At 36.4% G+C, this 12,774-nt stretch overlaps 2 protein-coding genes across 3 annotated transcripts; one reads left to right on the plus strand and one right to left on the minus strand.

Moving 5' to 3' along the window:
* Positions 1-1,122: 1,122 nt before the first annotated feature.
* Positions 1,123-8,485, plus strand: LOC135629708 (uncharacterized). The gene is made up of 9 exons (XM_065137520.1): positions 1,123-1,284; positions 3,254-3,280; positions 4,354-4,433; positions 5,939-6,011; positions 6,202-6,259; positions 6,754-6,805; positions 7,115-7,139; positions 7,478-7,569; positions 8,207-8,485. The coding sequence occupies exons 1-9, from the start codon at positions 1,159-1,161 to the stop codon at positions 8,235-8,237; spliced, it is 564 nt and encodes a 187-aa protein (XP_064993592.1). The 5' UTR covers positions 1,123-1,158; the 3' UTR covers positions 8,238-8,485.
* Positions 8,486-8,933: 448 nt separating this feature from the next.
* Positions 8,934-12,774, minus strand: LOC135629709 (uncharacterized). 2 transcript variants are annotated; one of them, XM_065137522.1, is made up of 5 exons: positions 12,565-12,774; positions 12,169-12,304; positions 11,157-11,253; positions 10,549-10,635; positions 8,934-9,236 (listed from the first exon to the last, which is right to left on the minus strand). In XM_065137522.1, the coding sequence occupies exons 1-5, from the start codon at positions 12,623-12,625 to the stop codon at positions 9,102-9,104; spliced, it is 516 nt and encodes a 171-aa protein (XP_064993594.1). In that variant the 5' UTR covers positions 12,626-12,774; the 3' UTR covers positions 8,934-9,101. The 2 variants fall into 2 exon arrangements, with proteins under 2 accessions (XP_064993594.1, XP_064993593.1); XM_065137521.1 differs by having other exon boundaries at positions 12,562-12,774.

Below are 12,774 nucleotides of genomic sequence, written 5' to 3' on the forward strand. Positions count from 1 at the left end.
TATGGATATATGTCGAGAAGACCTAAAAAAATTTAATAGAAACTATAGATAAAAATTTAAGAACTTTGAATTTAATTGAACATATGATTTCTTGATAGCACGAAAAGATCTATGTAATCAACCTTAAATAATTTAGGCTTATGACTTTATTGTTAATATTATATTATAAATTAAATGATAAATATGCACCACATCCCTATCATCCAATTATTTTTAGCAGGAGGGAGCGTTGAGTTCTAATAGTTCATTTACTAATTTATAGAACTAACATTGTGGAAATAGGTTGTTTCATGCTACTATCATATTTTACATATCAAAAAATTTTACATTGTTTACCTTCACACTCATTGTTCTAAAGAGTAGAAGAGGGAAAAAAAAAAAAAAGTGAGGTAGAAGAGGACAGTCATTGCGGAAGAGGGTAAATGATCGAGCATCGTGGTATGGCGGAGGCAATAAACAGAAAAGGAATGACGCTATTACATTTATAAGATTACAAAAAAATAATGATATTATTTGAAAAAAATAAGAACATAAGCATCATATAGGAGAAAAATAAAAAAATAACCCTTTTATATTTATAGAGGAGGACAAAAAAACAAAAGGAACTAAATCAACTATTGAGAGTTATTAACTATTACTTTTTCAATAAAAAACAAAAAAAACTAAATTAAAGGAAAACCACCGAACCAAAAACTCAAGATTTTAAGACCAATCTCAATCTCCAAAGGAAATACGATAAAGACAATAAGTATTCCTGACATGATTTGCTACTTAGTTTCTCTCTCTCTCCCTCTCAAACCAATAAAATAACTTCAAAATTATATACGAGACGACAAATAATCCTGCCAATGTTCAGAACTGCCTCTCTGTGGGCAGCATAAAATCTTTCAATTATTGACATATACTTACAACTAGAAAAGAAATATAACATACATCAGTATGCCAAAGGATACGACGACTATTACTTTTTTTTTATTATTGGTAAAAATATCTCAAAATAATACACACACAAGCAAAAGGGTGCATTGCCAAAGGCACAGCCATTTTGGGCCGTGATGGGCCGTAATCGGATGTTGAATCTGGGCCTCCGTCTACTATAAAAGACAGGTCTGGATCACACTTCGCCCGTTTCCGAACATCAAGTGATCGCGGAGCTCCATGGAGACGAAGACGAGGAGCGGAGGGGCGATCCTTGGATCCGCGATCCGGCTCGCCGCGATTCTGGCGATCTTGGCCCCCGTCGCTTCGATCGACGACAAATGCGCCGCTTGCAACGCCGTCGCGGTACTCGTCTCCCGTTCCTTTCCTTTCCATGGCTTATTCCGTCCTTGCCTTGCCCTGTCCGATGGTCTCTAAATCTGTAGCTGCTCATTTGGATCCTATACCTTCCGTACATCACTGCCGAGTTGCAAGTCGAATGATGATGTATGCGTCGTAGTTTGATTACAGTTTCGATATTGCAAAAGAACCTAACCAATAGATTGCCAAACTGTTGAGATTGCGCTACTCAGATTGGACCGAAGAAGGGAATATAGCGTGTGGAAAGGGCAGATAAGTGATCTCTTCGAGGAGGTTGGACTTGTAATGTATTTTGACTGAATCGTAAACCCACTATTATTGAATAGGGAGGACTGACCATAGTGCTGGATATTAGTTATCCCCAGTAGTACTTGCAGAATCAAGAAACTTAAAAGTAGCTAATGCCACTCCTTTAGCGTGGAAAGCTTAAGGTCACACAAGCATTAGAAGTTCAGAAAGCTTCCTGCAAACCTGAATGAGCTGCAAATGGGAAATCAAAGCTATAAGATAATTTACAGACATATCAACCATTTACCTTTAATGCTATCATGTAGTTACGTCAGGCCGCAGACTGATTTCGTCGGTTTTTTGGGTCATTTGATTTTAAAAGTTTTTAATTACCACCACTTTTTCAGTATTATGAAGAAAGTCTATCCGTCTCATGCTGACTTCTCTCCTTGCTGAGAAATCATGTTCTATTCTAATTTACCTTACTTATTTATGATCGTTACTAGACTGATAATTTGGGGTTGAGTTGGGTTGACTTCAGGTTAACAAAAATCTTCTTAATTTTACCTGTCTCATTCTGATCCAGTTAGGAAAGCTTTATGACTAGTCAACCTATCTGATTTTGGATCACATTTCAGCTAGCCTGACTAAACTTTACAAGAAATACGATATAATGCGAGAAGAAATTAAAGAGGGAAGGCTGTTGCATGGCAATGGGGTAATGGAGATGATAGAAATGATAATAGGATGTTGTCCACGATTGGAGTAATAGGTCCTTGGATTGGAGAAAGACAATCTATTAGGAATATGTGATGGAAAGTTTGAGCTTTGTCAATGTTAAGCTCACCCACTTTTAAGAAACTAGATAACCTTTGAAGCATATGATGCCGATTCTAGAACTCTCATCAAGTTTTCTTCTTCCATATTCTCTGCCCATCTTATACTACCTGAACTGTGACGAAAATCTCCATGCTAGCTGGAGTCATTTCCGGTCTGTGTGACAAACATGCCCCTGTCTTTTTGTTTGATAACTAAACTCATTTATCCAATCCCTATGTATTTATGTGGGTTTGTGGATTCAGGTCAGGGATTGACACCCCTAATCCCTATTAACTCTTGTCGTATATTGAAATACAATATCCTACATTTTTAGTTTGAACAAGGTTGCTCCTATGGTTAAATCTGAACTTGATGGGTTCTAAAAGCATTCAGTGCTCAAAACTCATGGTGCATGCTAGTCTAAAAAGACAACAGAACAATTGTTGATCGTTGCCAAATTCTGATTACTTCTCATTGATCACCTTTCTGAGTGCTAGCACTCATTTTGAAATTATGCTATGTGAAATATGCTTTTATCCTTGGCCCTGTAGTTTCTGTTAGGAAAAGATGGCCTAGTAGATGAGGCTCCTGCCAATGCAGCGATTAAGAAGGCCCAATGTGTGTAGCCTTACTCCTAAAGGTAGAGAGGTTATTATGGTGACTCGAACCTTTGACAGCTAGGTCATGGAGGAGCAACCTTAGCATGATCCCAGGGCCTGCTTTCTTCCTGGTGTTACCTTTTCTAATTTAAAACTCTTTTGGTATTGATGATTTCTATTATTTTGGATGCTTTTTAGGCTGCTAATTGTCTTTGTAAACAGAATCATGTAATTATGAATAGCCAAATATCTTAATACCTGCTACTTCTCTCTTTCTGATTTCTGATATATCTGTAAATGATTTGCAGGCTGAGATAGAGATTGGACTTTCTAATGTAAGTGTCTTACAGTCAACTTTAGAAGTCTTATTCTTCATCCAATTTACTTTATGAATGTGTAAACATGAAAGTTTGGCTCACCGATCTTACTCCATCATGTTCAAGAATGCAATTATTTGAAGCACTTGTACTTCTAAGATTTTAACATTTTCAATTGTATGCTTTTCAGTTGTCCTTGTTAGAATGAAATTAAAATTTAAATAGGCAGTTATCTGATTTTTTTTCATGTAATACCACAACCAGTACCCCTAATTTGTAAGTGGAAGTTCTAATTAAATTGACGAGGTGGGTAAAAATGTTATATAATGATAGAGATAACATGGTTAAGTTGGAAGGTTTCGTTCAGTGTCTTTTTAATCTTTGCTTCAGCTTTTCTCTTGTCAACTGAGATATTAGGAGTACGTCATCTATTCTTACTATTTTGCATGAATATGCAATTTATATAAGGAGGCTACTCACATCTGTTCTCATGATTGTGCATCAAATAGTCATTTTATATAGGTAATTTGCTATCAGGTTGTCCCTCCCTGAAGTTTTTTACTTTCAGTTGAGCTAAAACCAAGCATGTTGGTCATTGTTAGCAGCTATGATACAATATACATGACACATCTGATGTTGCCTTTTGCTTGCAGTCTTTTCCATCAACAACTGTCATAGTCATTATTATTATAATCGTACTCATGACAATGGCTATAGCAAGTGTACGTTGAGAAAGCTCTATGGAAGATTTCATTAGAATTGTTTGATCAAAACCTAGCATAATCATCTCAAATGCTGGTGCTAAATTGCTTCCTTAGGCAGTTTAATTAGAGGGAAAGTTTTCCATGAAGCCAAAAAAGCCACTTGCTTGTTGGGCAGAAAATGTATATTCTCTTATGATTCTAACTTTTTAGCTAGATAACACTGTACAATTTCTCTAGAATGTAAAAGAAACTACCATAAGTGAACGTTAGATTTATGTGCTATCTGTTTGAATGCCATGTTTTGTTAAATTGCCCATGACATTTTCTGAGTTTTTCACAGACTTATTTTACAGTGTGTGTGAATTTTCTAATTGATATTTTCTACAGGAGAAACCTAGAAACCATCTAGATATGCGTCATCGTTTGGATTCTAGAGGTCAACGTGAAGGAAAAGTAATTGATTACAGGTATCATTTTTAAGCATGCACATACACTATAGAGCCTATCTATCTAATTATGCTGCAGGATTTGTAGTATTAAGAGAGATTGAGGAGCAGAATTGAGATATTGAACTAAATTTGTCCTTTCATACATGTTACTGATGAGCATGAGATTCTGTTTGTTAATGCTATGTACCTAATTTCTATTCCACAAGTATTTTCAGATGTTGCTATTCATAATACAATCCCTTATCTTGTAATTGAAGTCATCCATGGAGCCAAAATCTAAGTTTTTAAGGTTCCATGAAATGTTTGAGCAGAATTACACTGGCAATTATCAACCTGGTGCAATTGAGCGAATGAACACTCTGTGCTTGAAATATACTGAGTTGTTGGAGTAGCTGAAGTTTAATTTTAGTAATTGTTCAACTATAATCAAAAGAAGAGGGTATTGAGTGGGAGACAAGACTTCTTAATGTAAGTTGCTAGAAAGAAGGAAGATGCATTTGTAAATATCATGATAATGAAAGAACGGTACCCTTCCTGGTCAGTCTTGTCACTTAAGCCATAGAACTAATTTACATGTGTACCTGCTTGTGCAGATCCCTAAGTAAGCATTTCAATAAAATTGAGCCACATGAAGCACTAACAGAGAATGTAAATCTTGGTCCAACACTGGTTATGGTGACCCACTGAATCTGTACGGTATTCCTCATCAAATTGGGAAATGGAGTACCCACAAATTGGGAAATTGGGAAATGGAGTACCCACAAATCTGTACGGTATTCCTGATCTGTGCCAACCTGTACCACTCAATATCACTGAATAAATAATAAGATGTAAAATATGAAGGGCATTGTACCAGATTGAGCTGTATATTCTGATACTGGAGTTTGGTTGGACTGGTAAACTACCAATTGGTATGATCGAAATTTGAAATCTTGGTGACAACAAGGAAAACCATAAGCAATTTTTCTTCCTCTTTTCTTAGATAATATTCTCATTTCTTTTCTTGAATGCTTGAGTTTTGCCTCTTTTGAGTGTGATGTACCATTGAAATTTACATAATCAGGCATCTATAAGTATGTGCTTCTTTGAGATTTTCATGGCAACCTGTGTGCTTCTTTAATAGTATTTTTAGTTCCTAAAGAAGCTTATTTAATATAGTATTTCTGTCTATAAACTGATAGTAATAGCATGAAATAAGCCTCCTTTTTTGCATTTTTATTGCTAACTTTCTATGTAATTATTATCTTTCTTAATAATTTATAATCTATTCCTTGCATAATAATTGATTTTTTTTGCTTTGCATATCATTCAGAGTAAAACTTTAAAGAGATAATTTGTGGTCTGTTTCAGTATTCTGAGACCAGATTTGCTTTTCCTTAAGCAGTAATTTTCTTCTTGTTTGGCTAATGCATGAATATTTAAGTATGTTGGACTCATTGCTTGCATGGCTGTTGTTTCATGAGACTAAACTGAATACTTAGTTCCTAGCTAACAATGTTTTTAAAATATATTCTTTTAAACAGAGTGAGCGAGTTAAGAGTGGTTGAACTTCTTGATGGTCTTTGTGAAAAAATGCAGGATTATACTCTGGAGAAGGTAGGCTTTTGTTTTTTTACACCTTCAGTTGTTCTACTAAGTCTAAATTTTCACTTCTGTCTCTCAGTAGTTATGGTTTGAAATGGGCTTATTATGAATTTTGAAACAAGATATAGACTTTGGGATTGCCGTATGAGTGGAAACATTTAAATAAAGTTTCTGGCTGCTGAGCATTGTTGCTTCTTTGCAGTTGGATTCTGGTGAACAAGCATGGATAAAAGTAAGAGATTGGAACAGCATTGAAGGCGGTAAGTAACTAAAATCTGATCTATCTAAAACTAAGAGATTGGCCATTTTTCTGTGTCAATTGAGTTGCTGAAGATGGATAACCTCACTTTAAAATAGCCATTGAAAGCTAAAGGCAAGTTCCAATTTCTTTTATTGAAGACGTCAGCATTTTGTATCGGTGATCTAGGAACTTTTATAGATTGTGTACCAATGCATTTTTTCATCAGCATCGCATCGCAATATAAATAATTACAAAATAGTATATGTAATGAAATGAAGTAATAATTTTATACTTGGCATGAGACCATTTATCTACAGGAGTCCGGGTTCTTAAAATTAAAACCTCATATCCTTTTTAGTTTTATATATTGGTGAAATACCAAGAGATGCTAGGCATTGATGGTAATTCCTTTGTTTTTGTTTGCATTCTCCTGTGATTGTTTTTTTTTATGATAAGAATAATTTGTTTTACTCTAAAGATATTCTATTTTTTTTTCTCTTGTTTTTTGGGCAGATAAGCAAGAAGCACGTGCATACTCAAAAGACTTATCCTCCTTCTGTGGAAGGTAAATTATGTTTTATGGTCCTACTTGGCACTACAGTCCCATTTGCTTATTATCTTGTCTTCTGAGATCATTTAGTAATGAATTCTTTGCATTATATAACTAAGCATGATAACCCCATCCTTGTATTTTATTCAAGTAGCCTGCCTTGCTAATTGATTATGCTAAATCTCTGTCTGGATTTTGCACTACCATACATTTTGCTTTACAAGTCAATTGTCAGATTCTATTCATTATGTAGTTTATGCTTGCTAAGGTTGACCTTCATGGTGATTCCTTGTGTAAAATGACATAATTTCCTTCTCTATGTAGGTTGTTGGAGGAAACAGAGGATCAGGTGCGCTGGCGTCCTTTTTTTTTTTTTTATCTTTCATTATTCCTTCTTCCATGGTTTATTTGTTAATTTGTAGCAAATATGGTTTGACCCATGAAATCATAGTTTATATGAGTGGATTGTAGTTTGTGCTCTCCATCAGTGCCATCCTAACATCTAATTTTGGAAACATAGGCATGAAACATATTACCATCTGCAAAGTCCTTGGACTCCTAGGGTATATAATGTATAGTCACTGCTTGACCTAGATCACTCTCCTACAAGTGATTCATGGTTAAACTCTGGCAAAATCATTCATTATATTTTGCTATGTCCAATATTGATCTATTTGTGATATGCAGCTTGCTGAGTGGATAAAAAGAGGATCTGCAGAATCTGGGGGAGTAAGCAAAGCCCTTTGTCAAGATCTTACCGAGCACTGCAGCTACTCCAGGTACTTGGGGATAAGTGCCATTGACATCTCTCAAAATATTCGTGGTTGTTGGTCCTGGTGATCTTTTGCAATTACATAAAAAAGAACCATTTACTATATCTTTAGTAAATTCACCTGTGAGTGCTTGATTGCTTGTGGGGAATCGATTCATCATGGATCTTCTCTATGGCATTTACAAAGAGCTAGGCTTTATAGAAGAATATGATATGCCCGAATAGTTCCACACCGAATTTGGGCTATGGTTTAGTACACAAAGGACTATCCATCCTAAAGACACTTTGAATACTTCTTTTCGAGAACTTGATCCATATTATTTGAGGCATTGATCCTGTCACATACTTCTTTTTCAATAGATTTAACTAGATGGATAAGCGTCTTGATCAAACATAGTGCCTATGGTTTGTTTAAAAATACATTTCTGATTAGTAGTAGAATAAGTCCAAATATCTTGTGGCATGTTACAGATGATGGTGTTTAGAATCTTCATTTTCTTAGAACTCTGGCGATGGTGATATTTTCATGCTGCTTTAGACAATTTTTACCATACTACATTCTTTGAGCACATTCCTGATTTGCAAATTCAGCATATTGCTTATATTGAAGTTATTAAATTGATTTTCGGCTGTATTTCTTGCAGGTCCTCTAAGATGTACGATGGAGAGTTATAGACAACAAACAAACCACAACCAAAGATTCTTCAGGAAATTGTTTCCGAAGTAGGAACTATGATGAGTTCAGTCAATTATTGAAAATCTTTTTTATCTTTTGCTCTAGGAATCAATTCTAATATGAAGAAATAACATTTTTAGGATACAAAGATTTACTAAGAAAAATCTGATGTAATCTTTGATATATTTGAAACTTTCGATTATAGCAAAAACATAACATGGGCATACTATGAAGTTGCTTTCTAATATCTCGAGTAAGTTCGCATATTGTTGGGCGTGAAGGATTGTCTTCTGTTTTGCAGGAGATCATTATCCATCTACATCAACTGTTCGATATCAATGGCTCCTCTTTTTGTGTTCTTTCTCTCTCGCTTTTGGAAATGATGATCGGTACCAATTTGGCACCCTGTGCACCATTACCATTCGCCTGCTCTCGGTGTTATATTCCATATAAAACGTCTCGGTTGTTAAGTAATAAGGCATCACATATTTACTTTACCCGGAATGTGTTCAGGAACGGCACGCTCTTGTGAGACATTTGGAGCTATAGGCAGTTTGCATCGCAAGCAGTTGCAAATGGATTTCCTGTCATGGAGCTATATGCAGGTCAATGCGAGACTATCTTTCATCTCTGTTCAGTTCAATGCAAAAGCAAAAGCTCTAAGACAAGTCCATCTCCCCTTCAAGCGATGAATCTGAGAAAAGAAAAGCAATCCCCGACACTAATGATCAGGAAATATATGCTTGGATCTCATAATAAGCTTATTAATGCTTTTGTAACAAAGAACTGCGGTCCCAAATTCCAACAGATGATAAATTCTCTCTCTCTTAACGCAGGACAGAGGCGTTGCCCCTGATTTGATCTTATGTTGCAGCTTCCATCTCATCCTGTGCCACAGCCACGCCATTAGGCTCATCATCTGCTCGGAGTTGAGAAGAAACATCATCAATTGCAGCGTTGAGTTGCGCAATCTTCTCGGTCAGTATCTTCCTAGTTTTCTGTTATCACCATGTGGTGGATTGTTAGTGCAGATCAAACAAAATCAACAAAGAAAAGAAATATTGTTGTTTTTTTGTCCCCCTGACAAACCTGGCTTTCTTATTTGCATAGCTAACAGAAAATTGACATAAGAAGACCATTGGGTAAGTCATGAAACCTAACACTTAAAAGAGTACCAAAGAAGACACTAGATTGTGCATTAAGTATCAGCAATAAAATCTCTCTTCCATCCAAGTCTCATAAATGTGAGAGATAAACCAATGTTTGACCGTGAAATCCAAAATACATCAGCTATAAGGCCTGTGAGTGTATAACAGATCAATCTCGAATGCATAAGCATATATTTCATTACATGGCTCCTGATCACGTATTCAATGTCTAGTTGCCAATTCATGTACGTGAAGATGATGTGCCTTGACTAGTTACAAAGTCATGCAAACTATCCTGGTTAAGTTTTTGCATCGATGCATTAGTTATGGCTTATATGAGATCTGGTTCCGGTAAACAAAATAGATCTCAGTTTGAAGTATAACAAACTAAGTTCAACTTTTCTATCTTCCAATATTATTTATAGGGATTCTTTTGATTATCTTTATTGGATGTTTTAGAGTTGACCAATAACTGACTGACAATCAAGAAACGTGGCCAGATACATCGTAACATTAATATTGAAAAAACAAGGTTCTTGTACTAAGACCAAATAAATGAGGAAATTAGGATTTTAGGATGGTTAAAATATTTGTAATAGAGGGGTATTTTGCTGATTGATTGAGCTGCAATCAACAAAGAAGCTTGGTGAATGGCCTCAATTCTCCCATTTCTCCATATATCTATTTGTTCCCTTACCCTTTTCTAAAATCTTTACTGAATTCTGTTATGTATTCATTCTAGAGAAGACTAATCCGTTTCAGTCTACATCAATCCAATAAGGAAGAATAACTAATCAGAGTGTGCTAAAAATGGCACACAAATAACACTAATAGAAAGATATTAGAGTGCCAACAGGTGCACTTCTATAAATTTTGAACTGCAATGATTACACACACGAGTAGCAACAATATGTCCAAAAAAATACAGGTCAAGTTTGTTGAAAGCTAAACTCACCACTTGATCCACTGGCATATGGAGCAGTGTGCTACTGTATTAGGACTGGATAGCTAGAATAATACTCTTAGCAAAGCCGAGAAAAGACATCAAGTAAGAAAATGAATGATGCAGAAGTTCACCAAAGTAGCATGATGAAGAGATAAAACTGTTTGTCGTAACCTGTTCTTGAGTAGAGATGTTAATACCATAATCATCAAGACTTACCTCCAAAGCTTTCTCTTCATCATAGATGAATTTTGGCAACCTCCTCATCAGTTCTTTTTTGTCAGTCTCAGTCAGAGCTTTGCTGATCTGAAACAATGCTGGTCATCAGAAAGAATATAGGAACAGCATAATCATGGACAATAGTTTGTCAATGTCTTCAAGAATTTGCTTAATCCTGAAAATGTACATTTCCACTTGGGTACCATATGTTACATAATTTTTAATAAGAGCTGGTATAGCATTAAACTATACCAGAGGCCTAACTGCAGAAGCCACAGACACTTGCACATGCCGTCCCACACACAGCAGATGCAATGTTAAGCATTCTTTGATTCGAGCCAAAAATTAGTTGTTATAGGTTTTCCATTCTACTGCTTACTGCATGAAGAATTAGTTCAGCTTCATCTTAAAAGATGAGGTGAACATTGACAGACATTTGCCACTTGAAACCATTAAGCAAATATATGGTGAGTAAGGTTCCATTCATGCTAGCACAAGTTCACCACAGTTCTACCCATGAGACAGCAATTAAGATAGATACTGAGCAAACATAAGGTAGAAGGAACATATTAAAAAGGGTAAGGTAAAGAAAGATATCATTTGTGTACCTGAGGTGCATATACACAAGCAAGTGCCCCAACCACAATTCCTCCCAGCACAAAGCCCCCAACGAAGATGCTTGCACTGTTTGGCCTTCCACCACTCCTGAATTGCATTTGCATGAAACCAGGCAAGGATAAGGATACCACCAATCAGACAAGAACATATTTACAAATAAAAAAGAAGTTTCATTTGTTATTTCCCCAAGCCCGATCATGATTCTGAAACCTTGAATCCAACCCATGAAAATTGTTTCACATTTCAGGACCACAAGCATCATAAACATAATGACGTTATCTTGATCATAAACCAAATAGAGCTATAATGACATTCTCTTGCACAAGTGAATGCGCACTTGAAACTACATGTGTAAAACAACCTTTACGATTTAAATATGCATGTGACTATCCTCCTCAACTGAGTTGCCATTCACAAGCCACAAGTTGGCAGTGGCCAACTCATTCTGATATCCCATCTTTTAGCAGATCATGAAAGAGAAGAAAAACCACAGTTCAAACTGGTCGATTCCAATTATAAATCTTCTAATTGATTCCCTTACTATGTTACAAATTTTGGTAAGGAATAGGAAAACCTCAACACTGTTGCTAATATTAGCATATGTCAGAAAAGAAACTCCAAAAAGCATAACTAGCTTCAGTCTTCATTCAGTATAAAATCATGGATCCTTAGTATAGTGAAATTTAGTTAACCAATGATTATATTGCAAGAATGTGAGATAGTAGACGTAGACCAAGTGTGTGTGTATACACAGAAGGCATCCCACCCTACAGTTCACCACCTCATCACATATACAGATACACAAATTGAAATAATCTAGCGAAAAATTTGATCCAAGAACCCTAGCATTCCTTTGATGATTAGATACTTATCAATCACAAAAGAGAATGCTTTGAGGGTGCAAGCAAAAGGTTGTAATCATCAACAAGAATAAACAACAGATGCCGCCAATGGAACTACTAGCAGCCAAAGCTGGCAGTTTTGAGCAAGTAGTTCACATACCTATAAGCAGCTCGAAGGACGAATTGTCTCTTGTGACTTGCAATTCCATCTTTCCTTCGGCTACTAGGACGAAGAGACAAGCTCGAAGGAGGGCAGACGACAAGAGACTTGTCCGACGACGGCTTCAAGGTAAAGCCTACAAGGAAAAGAAGGTTAAAAGATCGACATATCTAGTAATGAAGAGCCACTCAAATCGATATTTCACAGAGCACCCGAAAACCCCAAGACAATGAATTTTCAGCTCATGAGGATCAATCTATCGCTCTCCAAAACATAATTCCGAGACCAGCGGATCCAGCGATTCGATTACCACCCTTAAAAATCAGGGAAAAAATCGAAAAAAAGAAACCCTAAAATATAAAAATTCTCGAAATCGAGAGAACGCGAGAGGACCACCGTAGAGCGCTTGGAATCGGGAGTCTCTGACGGAGACGAGGGAGTTCGCGATCGTCGCCATCGCGATCAGCTATTCACCACTCTTGGTGGGCGGAATCGAACGAGAAAAAGAGAAGGGGAAGGGGGACAAGGCGACAGTCAAGAGGCAAGAAGAGCGCGCGTGAGGCGGATAAAGCGTTCGGATCGGGAAGAAGTCGGTCGCCTTCGATA

Source organism: Musa acuminata, chromosome BXJ3-1 (genome assembly GCF_036884655.1).
Source record: "Musa acuminata AAA Group cultivar baxijiao chromosome BXJ3-1, Cavendish_Baxijiao_AAA, whole genome shotgun sequence".
Lineage (NCBI taxonomy): Eukaryota > Viridiplantae > Streptophyta > Magnoliopsida > Zingiberales > Musaceae > Musa > Musa acuminata.

What these genes read in the sequence shown, in the direction of transcription:
- LOC135629709 (XM_065137521.1), bottom strand. Translation starts at nt 12,625, where the DNA reads ATGGCGACGATCGCGAACTCCCTCGTCTCCGTCAGAGACTCCCGATTC. An exon ending in GTCCTTCGAGCTGCTTATAG is followed by an intron (nt 11,254 to 12,168) that starts GTATGTGAACTA and finishes AATGCAATTCAG; the next exon opens with GAGTGGTGGAAGGCCAAACA. An exon ending in ATGAAGAGAAAGCTTTGGAG is followed by an intron (nt 9,237 to 10,548) that starts GTAAGTCTTGAT and finishes TGGTGATAACAG; the next exon opens with AAAACTAGGAAGATACTGAC.
- LOC135629708 (XM_065137520.1), top strand. Translation starts at nt 1,159, where the DNA reads ATGGAGACGAAGACGAGGAGCGGAGGGGCGATCCTTGGATCCGCGATC. An exon ending in TTATCCTCCTTCTGTGGAAG is followed by an intron (nt 6,806 to 7,114) that starts GTAAATTATGTT and finishes TTCTCTATGTAG; the next exon opens with GTTGTTGGAGGAAACAGAGG. An exon ending in TGGAGGAAACAGAGGATCAG is followed by an intron (nt 7,140 to 7,477) that starts GTGCGCTGGCGT and finishes TGTGATATGCAG; the next exon opens with CTTGCTGAGTGGATAAAAAG.